The sequence below is a fragment of the Eschrichtius robustus genome, chromosome 10 (assembly GCF_028021215.1).
Source record: "Eschrichtius robustus isolate mEscRob2 chromosome 10, mEscRob2.pri, whole genome shotgun sequence".
Lineage (NCBI taxonomy): Eukaryota > Metazoa > Chordata > Mammalia > Artiodactyla > Eschrichtiidae > Eschrichtius > Eschrichtius robustus.
In genome coordinates, this window is record NC_090833.1 from 7,022,774 (window position 1) to 7,041,936 (window position 19,163).

At 59.7% G+C, this 19,163-nt stretch overlaps 1 protein-coding gene across 1 annotated transcript in view; it reads right to left on the reverse strand.

Annotated features, from left to right (window-relative positions):
- Positions 1 to 6,059: 6,059 nt before the first annotated feature.
- PTPA (protein phosphatase 2 phosphatase activator) overlaps positions 6,060 to 19,163 on the reverse strand; it is a 28,206-nt gene continuing 15,102 nt past the window's right edge. Inside the window, exons 6-10 of the mRNA XM_068552915.1 lie at positions 18,170 to 18,269; positions 17,135 to 17,259; positions 16,137 to 16,237; positions 11,658 to 11,765; positions 6,060 to 7,571 (exon numbers count right to left, since the gene is read on the reverse strand). Of these exons, the coding sequence (XP_068409016.1) occupies positions 7,494 to 7,571; positions 11,658 to 11,765; positions 16,137 to 16,237; positions 17,135 to 17,259; positions 18,170 to 18,269 (512 nt within the window). The 3' untranslated portion in view covers positions 6,060 to 7,493. The remainder of the gene's footprint in view (positions 7,572 to 11,657; positions 11,766 to 16,136; positions 16,238 to 17,134; positions 17,260 to 18,169; positions 18,270 to 19,163) is intronic.

Here is a 19,163-nt window from a genome sequence, read left to right on the forward strand (position 1 = left end):
CACCTCCACCGCCAGTCCAGGTCACAGGCAGGAGAAAGTGCACCTCACCTCTGGGATTGGTTTCTGGACCCAACCCATGTCTGCTGGGATCCTGCAGGTGCCCACCAAGCAGCCACTGACTCACCTCAACTTTCCGCATCCAAAGGCTCCGAGAGGAATCCCAGCTACCTCACTGGGTCCAGCCTGCAGGAGTCCTCATCACAGGTCCCCCAGTAGGTCTACTCCCCGAAGCCTACCTGCCCTCCTCCCTCGCAGGAAGACTCTGCTAGAACTCACCTCCTGCCTCCTGATATATCTGAGCAAGTCTCCCCTCCCGCTTCTCTCCCTCCTGCCTCTCTGCCAGAGGTACACCACACTCCAGTGCTCTTTAGGGGGAAATATTTTTAAATTTTAAAAAAATGATATGTGGACACTATAGAAAGATTTAAAAATCAAATGTGAAAAACAAAAAGCAAAGTTAAAACTTACCCACAATCCTTTTCTTTTTCTTTTGTGGTTCAGTAATGTTTAACGTTTTCATAACCATCTTTGGGAGGCAGAAAAAGCAATATGGATTTCCCCAAAACCCTCACATCCCCAGCACCCAGGGATAAGCACATTACTATCTAGAGAAACAGCCTTCTGGTTCTTTGTCCATGTAGATGGACAAACAGAGAGACAGAGCGATCAAAAATGTAGATTTTTGCTTTCTTACAAAAAGGGGTTGTACTTTACCCATAGTTGTTATAGCTGCCTTCCCTGCTTCACAACTGGTCATAAGCATCTTCCAAAAGAATAAATGGATAAGCACATCATCTGATGGCCCACTGTATGGTTGCTCCATCCGGTCTCCAACAATCCCCCACTGCTGGACACGTAGGGTATGTCCAGTGTTCCGTAGGGAGAAGTCATGCTGGAACAGGCTCCAGGAGGAGCGCTGGGAAGCGGGGAGAGTTGTCTGTCTTGCCCACTGTAGCACCCCAGCGCCTGGCACAGGGCTTGGAGCAGAGCGGGCTCCAGTGACGTTTGGTGGGTGAATGAGCCAATGAAAGCCATCCTCTCCAGCACCCCTTCCCCCCGTGGCTCTGGTCCCCAGCCTGCAGTTGCACGCAGGTTCCCCAGCGCTGCCCACTGCACTTCTGCCTCGGTCCCCGTGCCCTCAGAACTGCTCTCTCCGAGGTGCCCCGCACACCCAGCTCCTGTGCTGGCCGGCTGGCCTCAGAACAGCAGTGGACACGCTGAGCACCCCCTCCGCCTCAGCAGCGCCTCCCTGCCTCCAGGCTGGGTGCCCAGCCTCCTCTCCTCCCTCCCGATTCTCCTGGGCAGGGCCCCTAAATCCATCACAGCCATTCACAGATACGTCTCCGGCACCCTCCGAGGGATAGCGGGGAGATAGGAGGGACGTGGCAGGGAACGGTGACAGTGGGCGCTGAGCGATGGGGGGCGGGCCTCAGCCCCCACCAAGGAACCCCAAGTAAAGAGAAGCTGCGTCTGCAGAGCAAACAGCCCCCTACCACCCCATCTTCCAACGAGATGGCTGCCCCCCCCATTCTCCCCAAAGATCCTGGAGCAGCTGCACAGACACACGTAGTCCCCAGAGCCGGGTGTGCCCAGCACTCAGAGCAGGGACAGGGGGGCGGCCAGGCAAGCACATCCAGGACACCTGCCCTGGTCTAGGGGGCCAGGTGAGGACTCTCAGAGGAAGTGAGGTCTCAGCTGAGCCCTGAAGAGGGGCCAGGGGCTCCCAGTGGGGAAAAGGGTTCTGGGGAAGGGGCCAAATCCTAATTATTCAGTGGCCCGGAGAGTCTGAGGAACAGAGAGGAGGCCAGGGCCTCTGGAGCTCAGAGAGTTGGGGGTGGGAAGGGAGCCTGAGGCTGGAGCAGAGGCAGGGCGGGGTGGGGGGGTAGTCCTGGAAGTCCCTGCAGCCCGGGCTCCCCCTCCCCGCTGGGGACTGGGTCTCAGCAGCCCTGCCAGCCTCCCAATCATCCAGGTCTAACATGTCTACCCAACAGAGCTCTTCAAACTCAGCACCCCATCCCACCCAGACCTGCTTCTTCCCCTGGGGTCCCCCTAGACACAGAGGGGGTGTCCCCAGGGTCATCAAGAACCCCACACTCTCCCTCGGCACCAAATGCCACCCCAACCTTCCTCTTCCCAGCCCAAGTCCTCTGTCTACCCTTCACAGGCCCTTCAACATCTTCTACCTGGGCCGAGGCACCAGCACTGGCTTCCAACTCAGCACCAAGACAACTGCCCTGAGTGTCCAAAATCCCAACTGGGCAATCTGGCGTTCTCTCTCCCTCTCTCCCTCTCCCTCTCTCTCCCTCTCTCCCTCTCTCCCTCTCTCTCTCTCTCTCTCTCCCTCCCTCTCCCTCTCTCTCTCTCTCCCTCCCTCTCCCTCTCCCTCTCTCTCCCTCTCTCCCTCTCTCCCTCTCTCTCTCCCTCTCTCTCCCTCTCTCTCCCTCTCCTCTCCCTCTCTCTCCCTCTCCCTCCCTCTCTCTCCCTCCCTCTCTCTCCCTCTCCCTCTCTCTCCCTCTCTGTCTCTCTCTCCCTCTCTCCCTCTCTCTCTCCCCTCCCTCTCCCTCTCCTCTCTCTCTCCCTCTCTCTCTCTCTCTCTCCCTCTCTCCCTCTCCCCCTCTCTCTCTCTCTCCTCCCTCCCTCTCCCTCTCTCTCTCAATCTCTCTCTCTCCCTCTCTCTCTCCCTCTCTCTCTCTCTCCTCCCTCTCCCTCTCCTCTCCCTCTCTCTCCCTCTCTCTCTCCATCTCTCTCTCTCCCTCTCTCTCCCTCTCTCTCACCCTCTCTCTCTCCCTCTCTCTCTCTCCCTCTCTCTCACCCTCTCTCTCTCTCCCTCTCTCTCACCCTCTCTCTCTCCCTCTCTCCCTCTCTCTCTCCCTCTCCCCACCAACACACAGAGGCTAGTTAAACACCCTCCCTGGACACTTCCTCGATGTTCACCGCTGCCTGCTGTGTGCCAGTCTCTGCTGGCACTGGGATCCAGCAGTGAGCTGGTCCCTGTCCTCCCGTGGTTCGTCTTCTAGCGGAGAAAAGCCATTAAACACACACATTCGCAGATAACGGGATGCAGTTGTGCGGCCTGTCTAGGGGCTGCGGAGAGGGCTCTGGGAGTCTCACAGAGGTGGCTCAGAGCCCTTCATGGCCAGCCCGCCCGCCCTCCAGCGCTGCCTCTTGTGGCCCAACATCGGCACCTCTGCTCACAGCAGGCCCCCGCCAGAATGCCCTCCCTCTGTGCCCATTCCAGGCCCTGCTACAACGTCACCTCCTCCACGGAGCCTTCCCCCAGCTCCCCCAGAGTCCCTCATACCCCTTCCTCCGCGGCTGGCCCACTGGCTCTCTTATTCCTCCCACTAAGTCAGAAGTTTCTTGAAAGCAGGACTCTCACCTTTTCACCTCCACATTCCCTTGTATGAAGCATACGCTTAATGCTTTTCGGATTCATGGAAAACCTGTCACCTGACTTGGGTATGAGTCTGGGGCACAAGAAGCCTTCACCTTTGTTCTCCTTCCAACCTAACTCCTGCCTGGGCTTTTCCTCCTAGAAGAAAGCCCCTTCGCTCTCACCTCCCCTGAGCATGGCTTGGCCTCAGCCCCTTTGAGCCAGAAAGGAACACAACTTGTTCCCTGGGGCCTCTCTGGCCCAGGATGGTGGGAAGCCGACACCGCCCCCCTCCAGCTCTGGGGGCCAGCCCCCACCTCAGATTTCCCTGGGACCCGCTGGCCCTCGGTCGGGGGGGGGGAGATGACAGCAGCGCAGCCATCCTTCACAGAGCACAGCGTGGGCAGGCGGCACAAACCGTCGCCATGTTCCATCTCCCAGGTCCTGCGTGGGCTTCCCACCCTGCCCCGAAGCCCTTGCCCACATCCTGCCTTTCCCCACCCCAGGGCAGCTGATGGCCTTGCCTCGCAATTCCCTGCAGAGGTAAATCCAGTACAATCCGCCTAATGGATGCCAAGGGTCTGCCTTCCCTCCGTGAGAAAGGACCAGCAGCCTGGAGCCTTCTCCAAGACCCGCTTGCATCAATTCTCCCCTCATGCCTGCATCGCCGCCCTCTCCCCTCTCCCAGGTTGTCCCCAGCATGCAGCGGACACGGCAGCCTGCAACCGGCCTGAACATCACCCCTTCCAAAGCCTTCCCTGACCTTGAGCCCCTGCCCACCCTCCCAGTCTCTGCTCCCTTCACAACAAAACTCCTACAGGGGGAAGTGAGGTGTCGGTAAAGAGCAACCACACTGCCCGGACGGTGGGGGCTTGGATGAGGGACCTCTGTGCTTCCACAAGCCCCTCACCAAGCATCACCACGGGCGCCAGGCTCACCTGCACCTCCGTGTTCCGTCCCCACTCCCTCCCGCGCTCCCACCCAACTGGAGCAGCCCTTCGCAAGGACACAAAGACCCAGGGCCCTGCCTCTGTCCTTAGTCACACGTCCAGCGTGTCGCCACCACCTCCAGGGCCCCTCACGGCACTGCCCCGCAGGCTCCCCTGCTGGTGTGCCCAGAGTCAGTCCCTTCTCTCCTTCACCTCCCACCCCTCAGTGAGCGGGGAGCCTGGGACCCGTCACTTGCTGCCCAGTCCCTCACCCACCGCAGCAGCCCGGCTGCCCCGCGGCCAGCTGCCCACCCCACACCCCCGCTTGGCAGCTAACAGCATCCCCACGCCCAGCGGCAAATCCCATCCCCACTCAGCCCCACCTCAGGAAGCGGCATCCAGCCACTCGTGCCAGGACCTGGGGGTGTCCTTGGCTACTCTTCTCCCTCTCACCCTTCTTCCTGTGCCGAACCAGCCTCGCAGATGGGGCCGCCTCCCCCCACCCTCCCAGGCCCTTCTCCTGTGCAAAACCCTCCGGCAGCTTCCCACAGACAGCTCCCAGCCTGGACCCCAAACCCCTCAGCAGAGCTCATGAGGGCCCCCCCACCCCGGCCGCTGCCTCAGAGCCTGGCCTCCCCCGCCCCTCCTCCCAGCCCTCCCCCGCCCCTCCTCCCAGCCCTCCCCCGCCCCTCCTCCCAGCCCTCCCCCACCCCTCCTCCCAGTCCTCCCCAACTGGCTGGAGCCAGGCCCTTCCACCCCTGCTGCTCCCCTGCCCTGGCCTGCAGCTCTCCTCATGTCTTTCCTGACCCTTGTAGCTCAAGCAAACTCCCTCGCTGACCCTATCTAATTAACTGCTCTCATTTTCTTCTTTGTAGTAACATGCCACTACCTAACATTCTGGTATTTGGGGATTTACTGCCATCAACACTAGAATGAGAAATATGTAGCCACCGTTTGTGAAATGAATGAATCTCACTATCCGTGATCTAAGTATTATTATGCCCATCTTTCAGATCAGGAAGCTGAGGCTCAGACATGAAGTCAACTATCAGGGTCTCCTAGCTACCAAGCAGTGGGCTTTGGGTTGATCTCACGTCAGCCTGGCTCCTGGCCACCAGGCTCTCTGTGCCCTGTGCAAGCCCTCCCCTCCGAGGCTGGGAGAAAGGCCAAGGCTCTTGTTCTCAGAGGAGGAGGCTCGTCTGAAGACAGCAGCCAAGTCTCAGGCACAGCAGCCCCTCAGAGACTCCCAACTCCAGCAGGACAGGGACATGAGGCGTGGAGGAGAGAGAGCACAGGGCACCCCCTTAAAAACTGCAGGGGCACAGTTCACAGCCAGGCCCAGTCCAATGGCTCCCCAGGCCAGTTCGGGGCCGACCCAGGGGTTCAGAAAGGCTGCCTTGATCAGGAAACAGCCGCAGCGACCGCGGAGCATTTGCTATGTGCCAGGCCCTGCGCTGAGGACGTCATACCCCTCATCTTCTCCTGGCAATCACCCTGTGAGTATCCCCATTTTATAGATGAGGAAGCTGAGGCTCAGAGAGATTCAGGAACTTACCTAAGACCCTGCAGCTGAGGGTGGAGACAACCAGGATTTGAACCCGGGTCTCCACTTCGAGCCCGCCCAGGCAACCCAGACCCCAGCTGGACCAGCTCAAGCCCCAGATTCCGTGGCCCAAGGGAAGGGGACTTAATGGGGGACAAACTGTCACGTGGAGAAGGAACAATCATGTGGCATGAAAAGACACACCTCACACAGGTGACAGGTGTAAACAGAGGCTTTAATCTGAAGAGCAATGAAGGCGCCAAGGGCTGGGGGCCCCAGGGGGCCCAGGGAAGGAGGGGCCAGGAAGCTGCAGTCTGGACCCTGGGAGGGAGGGAAGGAGGGAGGGAGGGAGGGACTGAGCCTTTCCTAGGAAAACTATTTCTGTGACTCTTGCAGCTCCTGTCCCAGCCTCTGCCCAGGCCGTCGGCCTAGACCTGAAGGCCAAGCCCCTGAATTGTGCTTCTCGGGTGCTCCCCCTTCCCAAAGGCTGTGTGGACCCAGATACGGGGAGGGGGCAGTGGAGATGGGCCGACCTGGGCTTGGGCAGGGGAGAGTCTGCGAGACCCAGGCCTGGAAGCAACCCCCCGAAGAAAATTCTGGAACTGGCCTGCTGCTCCCAGCACCCCCTCACCCCCCAGGTGGGCCTGCCCGGCCCAGCCCCTGCCCGTCCTCAGAGCTCATTCTGGAACTCCAGCAGGCAAGCCCGGGGAGGTGGGAGGACGAAGGGGGTGGGCTGCTGTTTCCGGAGCCCTCCCGCGGCCCACTCACCCACCGCCCAGCTAGAGGGGCAGAAGCAGCGGCAGTGAGGGACGTGAGAATGAGGAGAGGAGCCCAGGTTGTCCACGGCCACACTGGCCCCGAGCCCGCCCCCCTTCCTTCAACCCCCTCCCAGCCAGGGAGAGCTTTGGAAAGGCAGGCCTCACCCAATCCGCTGGTGAGCAAGCCCTGCCGGCGCCCTCCAGAGGCTACCCTTGAACCAAAAGCCAAAGAGCAGAAAAGCAAGGATGGGGCACTGGACACAGGTGCCCACAGGCCCAGGGGGCAGCCGTGAGGAGGAGCTGGGAGGGTCACCGGCCACAACAGCCAAGGCTTCTCCCTTCCCGACCCCCACCCCCAACAGGCTGGCCGCCAGCCTCAGCCTCCAGCCCTCAGGACACCCAGACGCCCACCCAAACAGGGCTCGGGAAATTGACCCACGCCCTGGGGGAGCAGCTGCTCCAACCCCTAGAAAGACAACCTGGGAAGGGAAAGCAACGCAGCAGCAGAGTGCCTCCCCTCCCCACAGCGGCCCAGAACAGCCTGGTCTCAAATGGGACTGAAGAGGGAGGAGGAGAGGGAGCCCAGGGCGGTAGTGGGGGCCCAGGGACCCTGCGCCAGCCCCTCTCTCCTTGCCTGTCCGCCACAGGGGAAGTCAGGAAACTGGCCACACTTTGGTCACTTCTCCCAACTTGGGTCCTTCAGCTTTATGCCCTGAGCCTCCCTCAACCCCGCGCTCACCACCCACCCCAGTAAACAGCCTCTCATCAAACAGAAAGAACAGAGGGAGGGGGTGGGGAGGGGGGCCACAGCTGGGGTGGGGGAGGGCAGGCACAAAGAACAGAGGGAGGGAGTGGGGAGGGGCCACAGCTGGGGTGGGGGAGGGCAGGCACTAGCACGATGTGACCGGGTGGATGGGCAACAGGCTCCCGAACTTGAAGTGCTGGATCACCGGGAACTTCTCCAGGCACTGCGAGGAGGAGGGAGCAGAGAAGAGAGGTGAGGGCCGCACTGCACCCCTGCCAAGGCCTGCTCAGCCTCTCGGGCCTCCGAGGGACGAGGGACCCCTGGACGACTCCGGAGGCCCGGAGCAGCGCAGTTCCAGCAGACACCCAGGGCCCAGGAAGCGGCCAGGCCTTTGGGGGAGGGCAGAGCTTCCGACCCATTCCTGATCACCCCCTCCCATCCAAAAGACCCCCCCCACTCCACGACAATCAGGTCAGGTCCAGCAAATAACGAGAATGAGAGTGAGTGAGAGGGACCGAGGGAGAGGGGGAGGGAGAGAAGGCAGCCTAACCCCACGAGGCAGGAGCCAAGAAGAGAGGCAGCCAAGTGACATCACTTGGCCCAGGGGGACAAGCTGGGGACCAGAGGTGAAAAGAACCCTCCAGATCATGAGGGTTCTCCCAGTCCTGGAGAAGAGGTGTGGGGATACTGGGACCCAAGCCTGAGAAGGGTCCAAGGCCCATTTTCCCAATGTTCAGTTCTCTAGACTGAAAAAGGCATCTGGGCACTTCAGAGTGAGACAATAAGAACCAGCTGACAGCCGCCCCACCCCCAGGGCAATTCCCAGCAGCCCCGTGCGTGGGGCAGAGAACAAGAGCACTGTGCAGGGGGATGGCCGAGCAGGGGATGGCGCTGCTCCCTGAACCCAGCCCAGCCAGGGCCTCAGCCCCAGGGCTCTGGCAGAGGAGGGGAGACAGAGAGAAGCAGGGCCGACCAAGAAGCTGGCCTGGCCCCCAGGCAGCCGGACCCCAGGCCCACACAGCACAGGACCGGGAAGGTGAGGGGGCCCCAGCTCCCAGCCCCCTGCACCAGCCCTGCCACGCCTGCCCACCACACAGGCAGCAGCCCCGCACATGTGAAGAAGGATCTGCCTCCTCTCAGACCTCTGGCCACAGAAACAGGCAGAATGTGCACCTCCTGGCTGGGGTGGAACAAGACTTACGGCCTCCGAGAGGGTGAGAGTTCCATCCTGTGACTGTGCTCTCCTCCCACTAACTCGGAGGAATAAAGGCACGCCAGCGCTGTCCCGGGTTCCCTCATCTCAACAAGCAGCCGCAGAGGTGAGGAGGTCTCTGCCCAGCTGTGTGTGTGTGGGGGGGGGGGGGGAGTGTGTGTGTGTGTGCATGCGTGTGTGTCAGAGTGGGGGGTGGGCCACAAGGCCTGTGTGTGTGTCTGTGTGTGGTGTGTGTGTGTGCGTGCGTGTGTGTGTCAGAGTGGGGGGTGGGCCACAAGGCCTGAAGGGGGACCAGGGGGTGAGCAGGAAGGGAAATCTACGATGGAAGGATGGGGAACCAAGCTGTGTGTGGGAGCAGAGCTCCAGGCCACAGCCAGGCTCCTGGGCCTGGGGCACAGAAAGTGGGGAGCAGGCAGCTGGGGGTCGGGGGGAGGGAAGAGCAGCAGATCCAGGCCAGAAGAAAAGGCAGCTGCCATTGTGCTTATGTCATGGAGGAAGTGGTGGGAGTTTGTCACAGGGGGGCCCCCCCCCCAGGGTCCTGGAATTCCACAAAGGGTCAAAGGTCAACCTGCTTCTAGCTTTCAGGCCTGAGAAGCTGCAAAGGCAAGAGGCTTAGGGGGAGGGCGCAGGGGCAGAGGTTCTCTCCACTCCGCCCTCAGGGACCCAGAACAAGCTTCCCCAAGGCCTGGGGCTGGGGGGTGGGGGGGCGAGGAGCTGGGCTAAAAGCAAAAGGCTGCTTGGGGCAAAGGAAGTCGGGGGCTCCAGGGTCACAGCAGAGGGAGCCTCCGGCCAGGCCTTCCTCCAGTGACCTGTGCCCCGGCGCTCCCTGTGTCCTGGACAGAGCAGCAGCTTCCGCCTGCCCATGTGCAGACCTTCCAGCTGGAGGCCCTCCCAGGTCCCAGCGACTCGGGGGGAGAAGGGGCTCCCCAGGTCCTGACAGGCGCTCCTGAAGGGAGCACCAGCACGGTGACAGCCCTCAGGAAAGACAGGCCCCACCACCCACAAGGGTCCCGGAAAGGATCTGGTTCTTCAGTTCAGAAAGGCTGAACTGACAGGCAGTTTGGAGATGCAGACAGCTGGTCCCAGATCCTGATGCCAGGCCCGGTCAGGCCTCTATGGCAGCTCAGGGGACCCGCTCCCCTCCAGCAGCCGTCTCTGGCCAGGGGCTCTGGCCTTTGCTAACCCCCATCTGGACTTCAAGAATGGTGAGCCTCAAAGGTCTTCCCCAAGGACCAAGAACTGGTCTGGAAAAGCAAGTCCTTTCCTTGCTTTTCTCCGAGCAAAGAGCATATGACCACGTGACTCACAGGGACCAAAGACTAAGGGCAACCTGCTAGCAACTTACAAATGAGTGTCGCATGTCACAGAGACTTGGTGTCCCTAAACTAAAGTCAGTGAGTTCCAGCGCTGTCCTACAAAGCCATGTGGCCGTCGTGCAGCGCCCGGCAGGCTGCGTGCACCCAGGGCTGGAACTTCCCGGTTTCAGGAAGGGCGCTGGGTTGTGTGCTCGGGCTCCCTCTGTCTGGTCCTGAGCTGCGGGCGGTCTTCAGTGGCTGACCTCCTCGTGCTCAACATCCAGAGAAACACCGACAACTGTTACACCGTGGACCGTTTTGTTTGTGTGGCCCCATCACCATCTCTCATCTTAATCTGCTCCTCCCTCAACCTGTCAGCCAGAGTTCTTTTGCCTCTGGACAGGGCAGGTAGGGAAGGGAGGCAGGGTCTCTTCCGCCCTTAGGGGCCCAGGTCAAGATAAGCTCAGTCACTCAAGTAAGAGCCTGCAGAAAGGACGGCATTTAAGATCCCAAGCAGGAAAGACACCAAAGTGTCCCGCCTGCAGGCAGTCCCCCTCAGCACCCACTGTGGGACTGGGGCGGGCAGGGGTGTCAAGAACAACGGAACACGCGGAGGGCAGGACCCCGGGTGCTCTCCAGCAGGAGGGCCAGCATGGAGGGCCGGGCTGCGGCCGGAAGGAGCCTGCACAGCCCCAGCAAAGGCTCCTCTCAGATTAGAGAGGTATGTGGGCTGGAACCTAAACACAGGATGTGAAGTCCAGAGGAAGGGGACCGGAGGCGGAGGGGGCAGAAGGGAGAGAGAGGGCCAGGCCCGGTCAGTTCCAGAGCCTTTAACCCCTTCAGGGCCACGCAGAGGAATCCAGGCCCATTGGAAGCACTGCTACTACCACATGCACCCAACCCCCCACACCCTGCCCTCCCTGCTCCTCTGCCTCTGCTGACGGGCCTGAGTGAGCTCTGGGTGTCAGGAGGCCACCCGAAGAACCCCCCGCCCCCAGGAGAGGGATGACCAAGGGTCAAGAGAGGCACACCTGCAGGGCAACGCCTGAGACCACCAGCCTGAGGGTGATAAAGAGGGGACTTTGGGACCCACTACTCCAGGTGAGGGACTTCACACCCAAGCCCTCCCCTGGCCAAGGTCAAGCAGTTCCAGGATTGGTCTGCATAAGATGTGGAAGGAGCCAGAGGAAAGCACGGGGTGGGAAGAAATGTCTTCTGCCTATCTGCCAGAAAAGGAGCCACCTCCTTGGCTGGGAAAAGGGTGACAAAGAGGACGAGCAGAGAGGGCAGGAGAGAGGGCAGCCGCCTCCCAGCACGGGGAGCTCTGGAAATCCAGACCTCTCCCTGCCTCTCTGACTGGAGAGCAGGGAGGACCACCTGAAGTGGTCATCAAAAATGCCAGCTCCCGGCCTCCCCACAAGCCCTCCCACCTGCCCAGCGATCAGACCCACCAAAGTTGGAGAGACATCACTTCGGATGATGCCTCCAAAGGATAAAACCCTTTCCCAAGCCTGTTTTCACTTTCGTGTCCCCACAGGAGACAGAGCTGAGAAGGGCCTCCAGCCATTTGACAAGTGGGAACAGAGACCCCCGAGCAGCGGGGCCTTGGCTCAGTCACAGGGCAGAGCTGGGCCTCAGTCCAGTGCTTTTCCGACTGCCCATCCCACAGACAAGAGATTCTGAGGCCTCAAGCGTCAGAGGGGCTGGCCGGCAATTCAGAGGTGGATTCAGAGCAAAACAGCGGGGTGGGGGTGAGGAAGCAGCAGCCCAGGACCAAGAGTGCGGGCCGGTCCCCACTCACCTCGGCCTTATACATGCGGATGAGACCCTGGTTCACTTTGGACCAGGAGGGGACGGCGCTGATGTTCCACAGCTGGTTGGAGTGCTCTGCAAAGGGGCCTGTCTTCATCTGGAAGAAAAGAGTCCACAAGCTGGAGAGATGGGTCGCCCGGGAGCCCGTCCCCTGCTCCCCTGCAGCAAGGTTGCCGGAGCATACACATGTACACACACGCGCAAGTTGCAGGCCCGTACATATACGTGAACACACACGTGGACACACACACACGAGTGCCAGAGACAGGGTCCCTCTTGGCCTGCCACAGGCAGAGCTGGAAGGGCCGAGGGAGGGGTCGGTTTGGGGGAGGGCCCAGACTAAACCCAGGCATCTGACTGCCCTCTGCATGGCAGGCAGAAGGGGAAGGAAAAGAGGGGGCAGACGTGAGCCACAGGGCACCTGCAACAGATGCGGGAGGAAGGTCTGTTTAGAAAGCCAGCCTGAGCTGGCAGGGGAGCGGGGAAGGGAGGGCAGCGGCAGCGGCGAGGGACAGGCAGGAGCAAGGACAGCTCCGTTCCCAGTCCCTCCTCTTGGAAGAAATTCTGCGGCAAGCCCAGTGGAGCCCCCGTGATATCAGCAACCACCGCGGTGAGACGAGGAAGCTCGTGCACCTGAGTGCACCCCTCGGCCAGCACAAGGCCAGCACAAGGCCAGCACGTCTGTATTTATTAACAAGCAGTTCACAATCCCCCGCCACACAGTCCCCCCCCCCACCCGGGGCTGATAAGCAACACTGATGCTGGGGGAACGGGGCTCAGCACCCAGAGCCCCAGGTTTCAGAAGAAACAGTTTGAAAAGCAAAGAGGCTGAGCTGGCAAGTAAAGCAGACTTGGACCTTGAGTAGGGGGAAGGTTCCAGAAGAGGCTGTGTGTGGAGGTGGGGCTGGTGGAGAGCGGTTCCAGAGAGAAGGGATGGGTCTCTATACTGGGCATCATAAGCATAAGGTCCCAGGAACACAAACCCCCCACCCTTCAGCTGTGGACTCGCCTGGGGACCCACTCTCGCAGGCCTCTCACCCCTGCAGTAAGGCAACTCTTGCAAAACTGGAAGATCTAAGTCGAAAAAGCTGCCATTTTACCCTTGCCACCTCCCTCCCCTGGCCCAAGCCCCCCAAAGCCTGTCTCAACCCCCGGGTTCAGTAGCAAGGACAACAGGCTCCTTCCTCGAGCAGTGAGGCCATGGCCCATGGCCCCCACAGGGCTTCTCCCGGGCCAGTCCCTTCACCCAGAATCTTTCCCCTCCTCTCTGTAAGGCTCCCTCCTCCAGGAAGGCAGCCAGGAGCCCCCAGCCTGCAGAGGCTTGGCCTTCAGGGCGCTTTGTTCCCAAAGTCCCACTCCGCCAGGCTCCACCCCGCCCTCCCCTCGCCCCGCCCCTTCCCCAGGCTCTCTGCCCCACGGGAGGAGCGCTAGGCTCCAGCCCTCTCTTGCATACTTCCAGGCCCTGAGAAGCTCAGGGATCACGAGCTGGGGAACCAGTTTCACTCTGGACTAGGCCCCCCGTGAGCAAACCACCCAGGAGGCTCCCTGCTGGCTCTGTCACAGCCGCAGCTCCAGGGGTCTGCTCAGCGAGGGCTCCATGGCCAAGGCTGGCCCAGGGACGCGGGGAAACCAGGGGTTCTGCCTGTGGGCCAGCCTCCCCCACTAGGGACACGGGGTGGGGGACCCAAAAGGCCTCTCTGGCCTGCTGGCAGAGCCGGGGGGAGGCCCAAGCTCCGGAGCCCCAGTGGCCTGGGCCGCCTCCATGGAAAGGCCAGAGATGCTATTTAGAGGGGCTGCCCGCCCACACCCCCAGCCTTCAGGGTCCCAAGGTCTCCATAGGTCCTTCAGAAGGAGCCTCTGCAACTCTGGAAAGGAAAGCAGATAAGGGGGAAAAAGGAATGGGGTCGAGAAGACAAAAAAAATTCGCTCATTCTAGCCACAAAGGGAGAAGCGAAAGAGCGAGAACGAGCTAGCAAGCTGCAGTCCCGCAGTGACCCCAGGGGAATCGTATGAGTCAGAGCAGCCATATTGAGCAGGAAATTACTCACAGACGCTGCGTTCCTGCCTCTCCACTCCCAAGAGAATCGGCCTTTTGTAAATGGTTCCTCTGTCAGTAACTGAGGGGGGTGGGGTGGGGGGAGGCTCTGCACAGCGCCTTCCTGTCAGCTCCTTCCCTTCCAGCTGAAATCTGATCCCTCCCTTCCCAAAACTCCAAATTTAGAAGCCAGATTGAAACTGAAATTCTTTTCCTGCCTGCCCTGGGCTCTTAAAGGCGCCAGGGCTGCATTTCCTGAGGCGGCCCGAGCCCAGCAAGGTGAGGTCCCTCATCCGGGATGCTCGGGGCCACGGGGCAGGTCCCAGGCTGGTCCCGGCGGGAGGAAAAGCGCAGTCTCATTTCCAACTTCTTGTTTGTGAAATCTCCCAGCTGCACCAGCTCTAGCGATCCCTGGGGTCTCCAGAGGCAACACTGCCCCCTTCCTGACCACAGCACACAGAGCTCCACGCAGGCCGCCAGGTCCCCAGGTCCCAGCGTCAGGCCTCGGGCCTCCCTCACCACCACTGGGGGGCTGCGAAAACCCTGGTCTGGGTGGTGAGCCCAGACTCCGGAGAACTAGCACAAATGTGTGCCACCATCAGGAACCGCGCCAGCCTGCTCTAGGCTGGCCGAGTGGGTGAGAGGGGCTCTTGCCGGTCACCTCAGCTCTGGGGCACGTCCCCTGCTAGTGTCCAACGTCCACCACCAGGCCCAAGCACCGAGGCCCAGGGCGAAAACCAGGCCTCGCACAGAGCGTGTGGAACAACCAAGGAACTCTAGGGCCTGCCCGCCTCCTCCCGGTTCATGCCTCTCCCTCAACTGTTCCGAAAACCTCCTCCGAGTTCAATGTGTCTTTAGTGCCACCTAGTGGCCACTGTAGGATTTCCTCTAGCAGAGGACCTGGGTCCCAAACTTTAGGAAAGTTTTGGGGTTTTCATAACCAGAATAACCAAACAAACAAACAAGGAAACAAAGTTTTAACCTGGAGTCAATTCCCATACTCCCTGAGGCCCAGCCTGGCCTTCTCCTTGTTAGTTACTGACAGGGACCCAGGGGCCTGGCCGGCCAAAACAGCTTAGCCTCTCACCCCCAGGAGCGGGCGAAGCCACCCCTTCTCCTCGCCCAGCTCCTCCTGGGCGCCCCCCCCACCCCCGAGCTCCGCAGAGCCTCCCATTCTGCTCTGGGGAGGGCAGCCTGTGACTGGCTCTCAAGGCAGTGAGCCAGGCTGCCCCGGAGTCCCTCCGACCTTGGGCTGCCTACGGTGCTGAAGGCAGCAGATCTCTTGAGAGTCAAGTGGTGGCCGCCCAGCCGTCAGGACAGCCTTCATTTGCTGACTTGGAAAAACGTGGCATTCCCCTCTGGCCTCTGGAGTTTGGCGGAGGCCTGAGCCGAATGCTGACCAGGAGAGTCTGGAGCTACGGCTGCTTAGCCAGGCGTCTCCCCCTCTTCAGGGGGCTCAGAACGGGCAGCCAAGAGAGAAGCAAGCCCACACAGGCAGGGGCGTCCACGGGTGTGCGAGGGACATCACCGGGCCAGCAGGAATGCCTGCGGGCGTCAGGAAAGAGAACGGGGGCGAGATCCTCTCCAGGTGGCAGAGCCAGGGTGCCCTCTGGAAGTCTGTGGGGCGGGTACCAGGCAGGGAGGATGAAAGGTCCCCACACCTCCTGAAAGAGAGGCCCGAGCGCAGTGGGTCCCCAGCTTTCATGCACGATCACCCGGCATATGTGTTTAAATTCAGGTTCCTAGCGCTCGTCCCCCAAGCTTCTGATTCAGAAAGCTGGGGTGGGGCCCAAGAACGTGCATTTTCACAAGCTCCCCAGGTGACCCTGAGGAAGCGGTCCCAGGCTGCACGGGCGGGAGGCCCTACTTTAGCAGGACAACGACACCCAGTTAAATGACCTCCGCTGGGTGGGCTGGGGGTCCAGGCCCGCTCACTTGCGCTTCCAGCACCTCCCTTGGCCCAGGTCCGGCAAAGGTGTATCCCTTCAGCAGGGATCTGTCCCGCCGTCCACTCCAGTCTCTCCAACTCTTGCAATGGCTTCGTCGCACACGTCCACATGCACATAGCTCTGCAGACCCTGTGGCCCCCACCCGCAAGATGCTGACACCCCCCGACCCCCACCCCCAACAATACCCACCCACCCTTCAGACCTGCTGCGTCGGTCACCAAGTCCACCTAATGACCAGGTCTTAATCCGTCAGCTCCAGTAGAAACTCCAGAGTACTGATTTAGAGGAAGAGAGCCTGGACAGTCAGAAGGTGGCCTAACCTTTCCGAGAGGCCTGGCTGGGCTTCCTTTTCAACAACCCACTTCAGGGGTTGGCCCTGCCATCTTCAGACAGCAGCTCTGGCTCCTGTGTCCAAAGCCACCAGCCTCAGTCCCTTTCAGCCCGGAGGCTGCCGCGGGCTCCTCCCTCACTCCCTTCCCCTCACCTCGGTGATAAACAGGATACACTCCAGGAACATGTAGTCCTTGTGGTTCTCGTTCACGGCCTTCTCATCGACAAAGTGCCTGGGCTCCAGATTCGGGTGGTCTGGAAACAGCAAAGCGGCCCAGGGTTCAGAACCGGGCGTTCGCACCGCCGGGGCACCGCAGCCCAGTGCCATCTGCACCCACCCCAGGGCTGCACCCACCCCAGGACTGCGGTCCTGCCCACCGCCCTCAACGCCTGATCTCGCTGGAGCAATCAATGGCCCTGTGCAGGTTTGTACTCTAGTGTAATAAGCTCCGGTTCTGCTTCTTTCCAGCCATGCAACTCAGTTTCCTCATCTGTGCAGTGGGGCTGTGGAGTGCCACCTGAACGTCAGGACCACCGTAAAGCACTCGGCATGGTGCCTGCACAGGTTAAGTGCTGGTCAGCGGTTTGCCAGCAAAGACCCTTCCCAGGGTCCCTGCGATGATCTACCTGAAGCACAGAGAGCAGTGCCTGGTACAGGGAAGTACTCAACAAAGGGTCGTTTATTAATATGATTTCGTAGGCGGTTAATCCTACGTGGAAATAGACGTGGACCCTTCACCCGCTCTGGCTTGCCCGTGGGAAAGTGGGGGGAACCCCCAGAGCGGGCCCGGAGCGAGCAGCAGCTCCTCGATGGGCCCCCCTGTGCACGGCTCCATAATAACAGTGGATGATGCTGGTCACTGAGTCAAAAGAACCCCTCGTTTTCTACATAAAACCCCGCAGCTGCTGCCAGGAGCCGGGGCGCATTTCACACCAGTCCATTATGCGCCAGGCGCCCTCGCCCCAGCCCGTGTCACTTTCCATTATCTGCCTCAGCCTCCCCAGCCTGCCACGCCAGCTGCAGCAGAAGGTCAGCAGCAAGCAGCCTCCGTCACTAGCCGGTCTAATGCCTGCTTTACAAGCTGTCACTGTGTGCCCTGGGCAGGAGGGGAGGGAAGGAGGGAAGGGAGGAGGACCAGGGCACCTCAGTACCTATCAGCTGTGAACTGCCCCAGATGAAGGGCAGAAACTGGAAGTCATCCAGGCCCCACACGCCCTGGCTGCCGGCCGGCTCCATCCTGTACGTCTTCTGGAGCTTCCGCATAACCTCAAGGTACCTGCACAGGAGGGCAGGGAAGGGAGGGGAGGTGGCAAAAAGCAGAAAGACAGTCTCAACCCTTCGGCCACTGGGAGCAAAGGAGGCCAGAAATCACCATCTAAGAGTGTAACAGATCTCCTTTTCAATTCAAAACTACATGCCTATGTTATGCATCAGCTGATACACTCAAAATTACGGAACTTCATTTTCTTCTCTCACACTCAGCCTCCTTTTGGCCCAGGAAAGGGGCAAAACACCAACTGGGAAAGGGAGTTAGTGCCATCACCTCCTGACAACTTGAGAGCCTGGGCAGGAGCTGCAGCTTCTCTCGCTTCGGGTTGCCCATAGGAAAGCTGATGGGAGTCCAAGGAGATCATCCCCTAGATCCCTCCGGGAACCGCCCTTGGCGCTAGCGGCATCAGCAGCACCAGAGTGGGGCCCAGAACAGATATGCCAGCGCCCTCTGGTGACGGAGACACTCCCATGTGCCGGGAGGTGGTCCGGGTGGTGAGGGGAGCAGGTCAGAGCCTGACTGCCTGGGTTCAGCTGGCTGTGACCTCAGTGAAGGGACCTGATTTCTCTATGCCTCAGTTTCCTCATCTATAAAATGGAAATGAGGGTCTTCGTGAGAATAAAAAGAGTTGTATGTAAAGCGCTTAGAAGTTACCTCTACGTGATAAATGCCACAGAGGCATTAGCAGTCATTATGTAACATTCCCTTCACTTATTTTTACTTGAATTTGAACCTGTCGGAAGGAGGAGTCTTGGACACCCTGTTCACAGTCACAGCTTGATTAGGACAGGACAAGAGAACCAACAGCCACTCGGGAGCCCCCTCTAGCACCCTGTCCCCAGTCTGATGGTAACAAGGAGGAAGGAGACCCCTGGCTCCTCCTCCCACTGGCAGCCACCCCTCCCGCCTGGCTCACCGATTGAACACCTTGAAGACAATGGCTATTTGGTCATCCACTCGCAGCACCCCTATCTTGCAGAGACAGCAGAGGAAAGCAGCAAAGGCAGCTTCATGTCCTGGGGGAGAAAAAACAGCCGAGGTTGACAGTCTTCCAGAAGGCATGGGACTGTTCTTGGTCTCATCAGAATCCAAATCACTGTTAACTTCCCCTCTAAGGAGGGAGGTCAACACAGAGGTAACGGGGCCTCTTCCCCATCCAGAAAGAACTACGTCCTTTTAAGTACCACGAGTACTATAATTCTACTCCTAAAAAGGCCCAGGCTGGTGATTCTTAAATAGGCATTCACATTTTATTTTGGAGGTTTAGCTCACTCATCAATTCTACCCTATTTATTCAGCACCTACTACAGGTGGCGACCACTGTCCGTGTCAGGCACTAGAGGGACAGAGGCCAAAAGTCCCTGCCCTTGTTTGATAGTCTATGACCTATCAGGATGACAGACATTAAATATACAATCACTTCTATGAACCTACCTCTGAAGGAGAAGGATAGGGTGATACTTGGCGGATATCACAGGGGGATCCTGACATTAGGGTTCAGGAAGGTTTCCCTTCAGAAATAATATTTAATTTGAAAGATGAGTAAGAGCTGGCAAGGCACAGGGCGTGAGGGAAGCCAGAAGAGCACTCTAGCCAGGAGAAACAGCATATGGAAAGGCCCTGAGGCAAAAAAAAAAACCAAGCCTGGTATGTCTGAAGAACCCTAGGAAGGCCAGTCTGGCTAAAGCAGAGAGAGCAAGGGAGAAAGTGTCATGCAATGAGGCTGGAGATCAGACAGGCATTTACAGCCACAGTAAAAAAGTTCAGACTTTATCCTAAGAGCAATAGGAGCCACTGAAGGCTTCTAAGCATGGTCACATTCTAAGCATGGCCACACTACAGGGTCAAAAGGCACCCCCCTTCCTTCCCAGTCATGTCAAATAGAAATGGTCAGCGCTACAGAAACCACT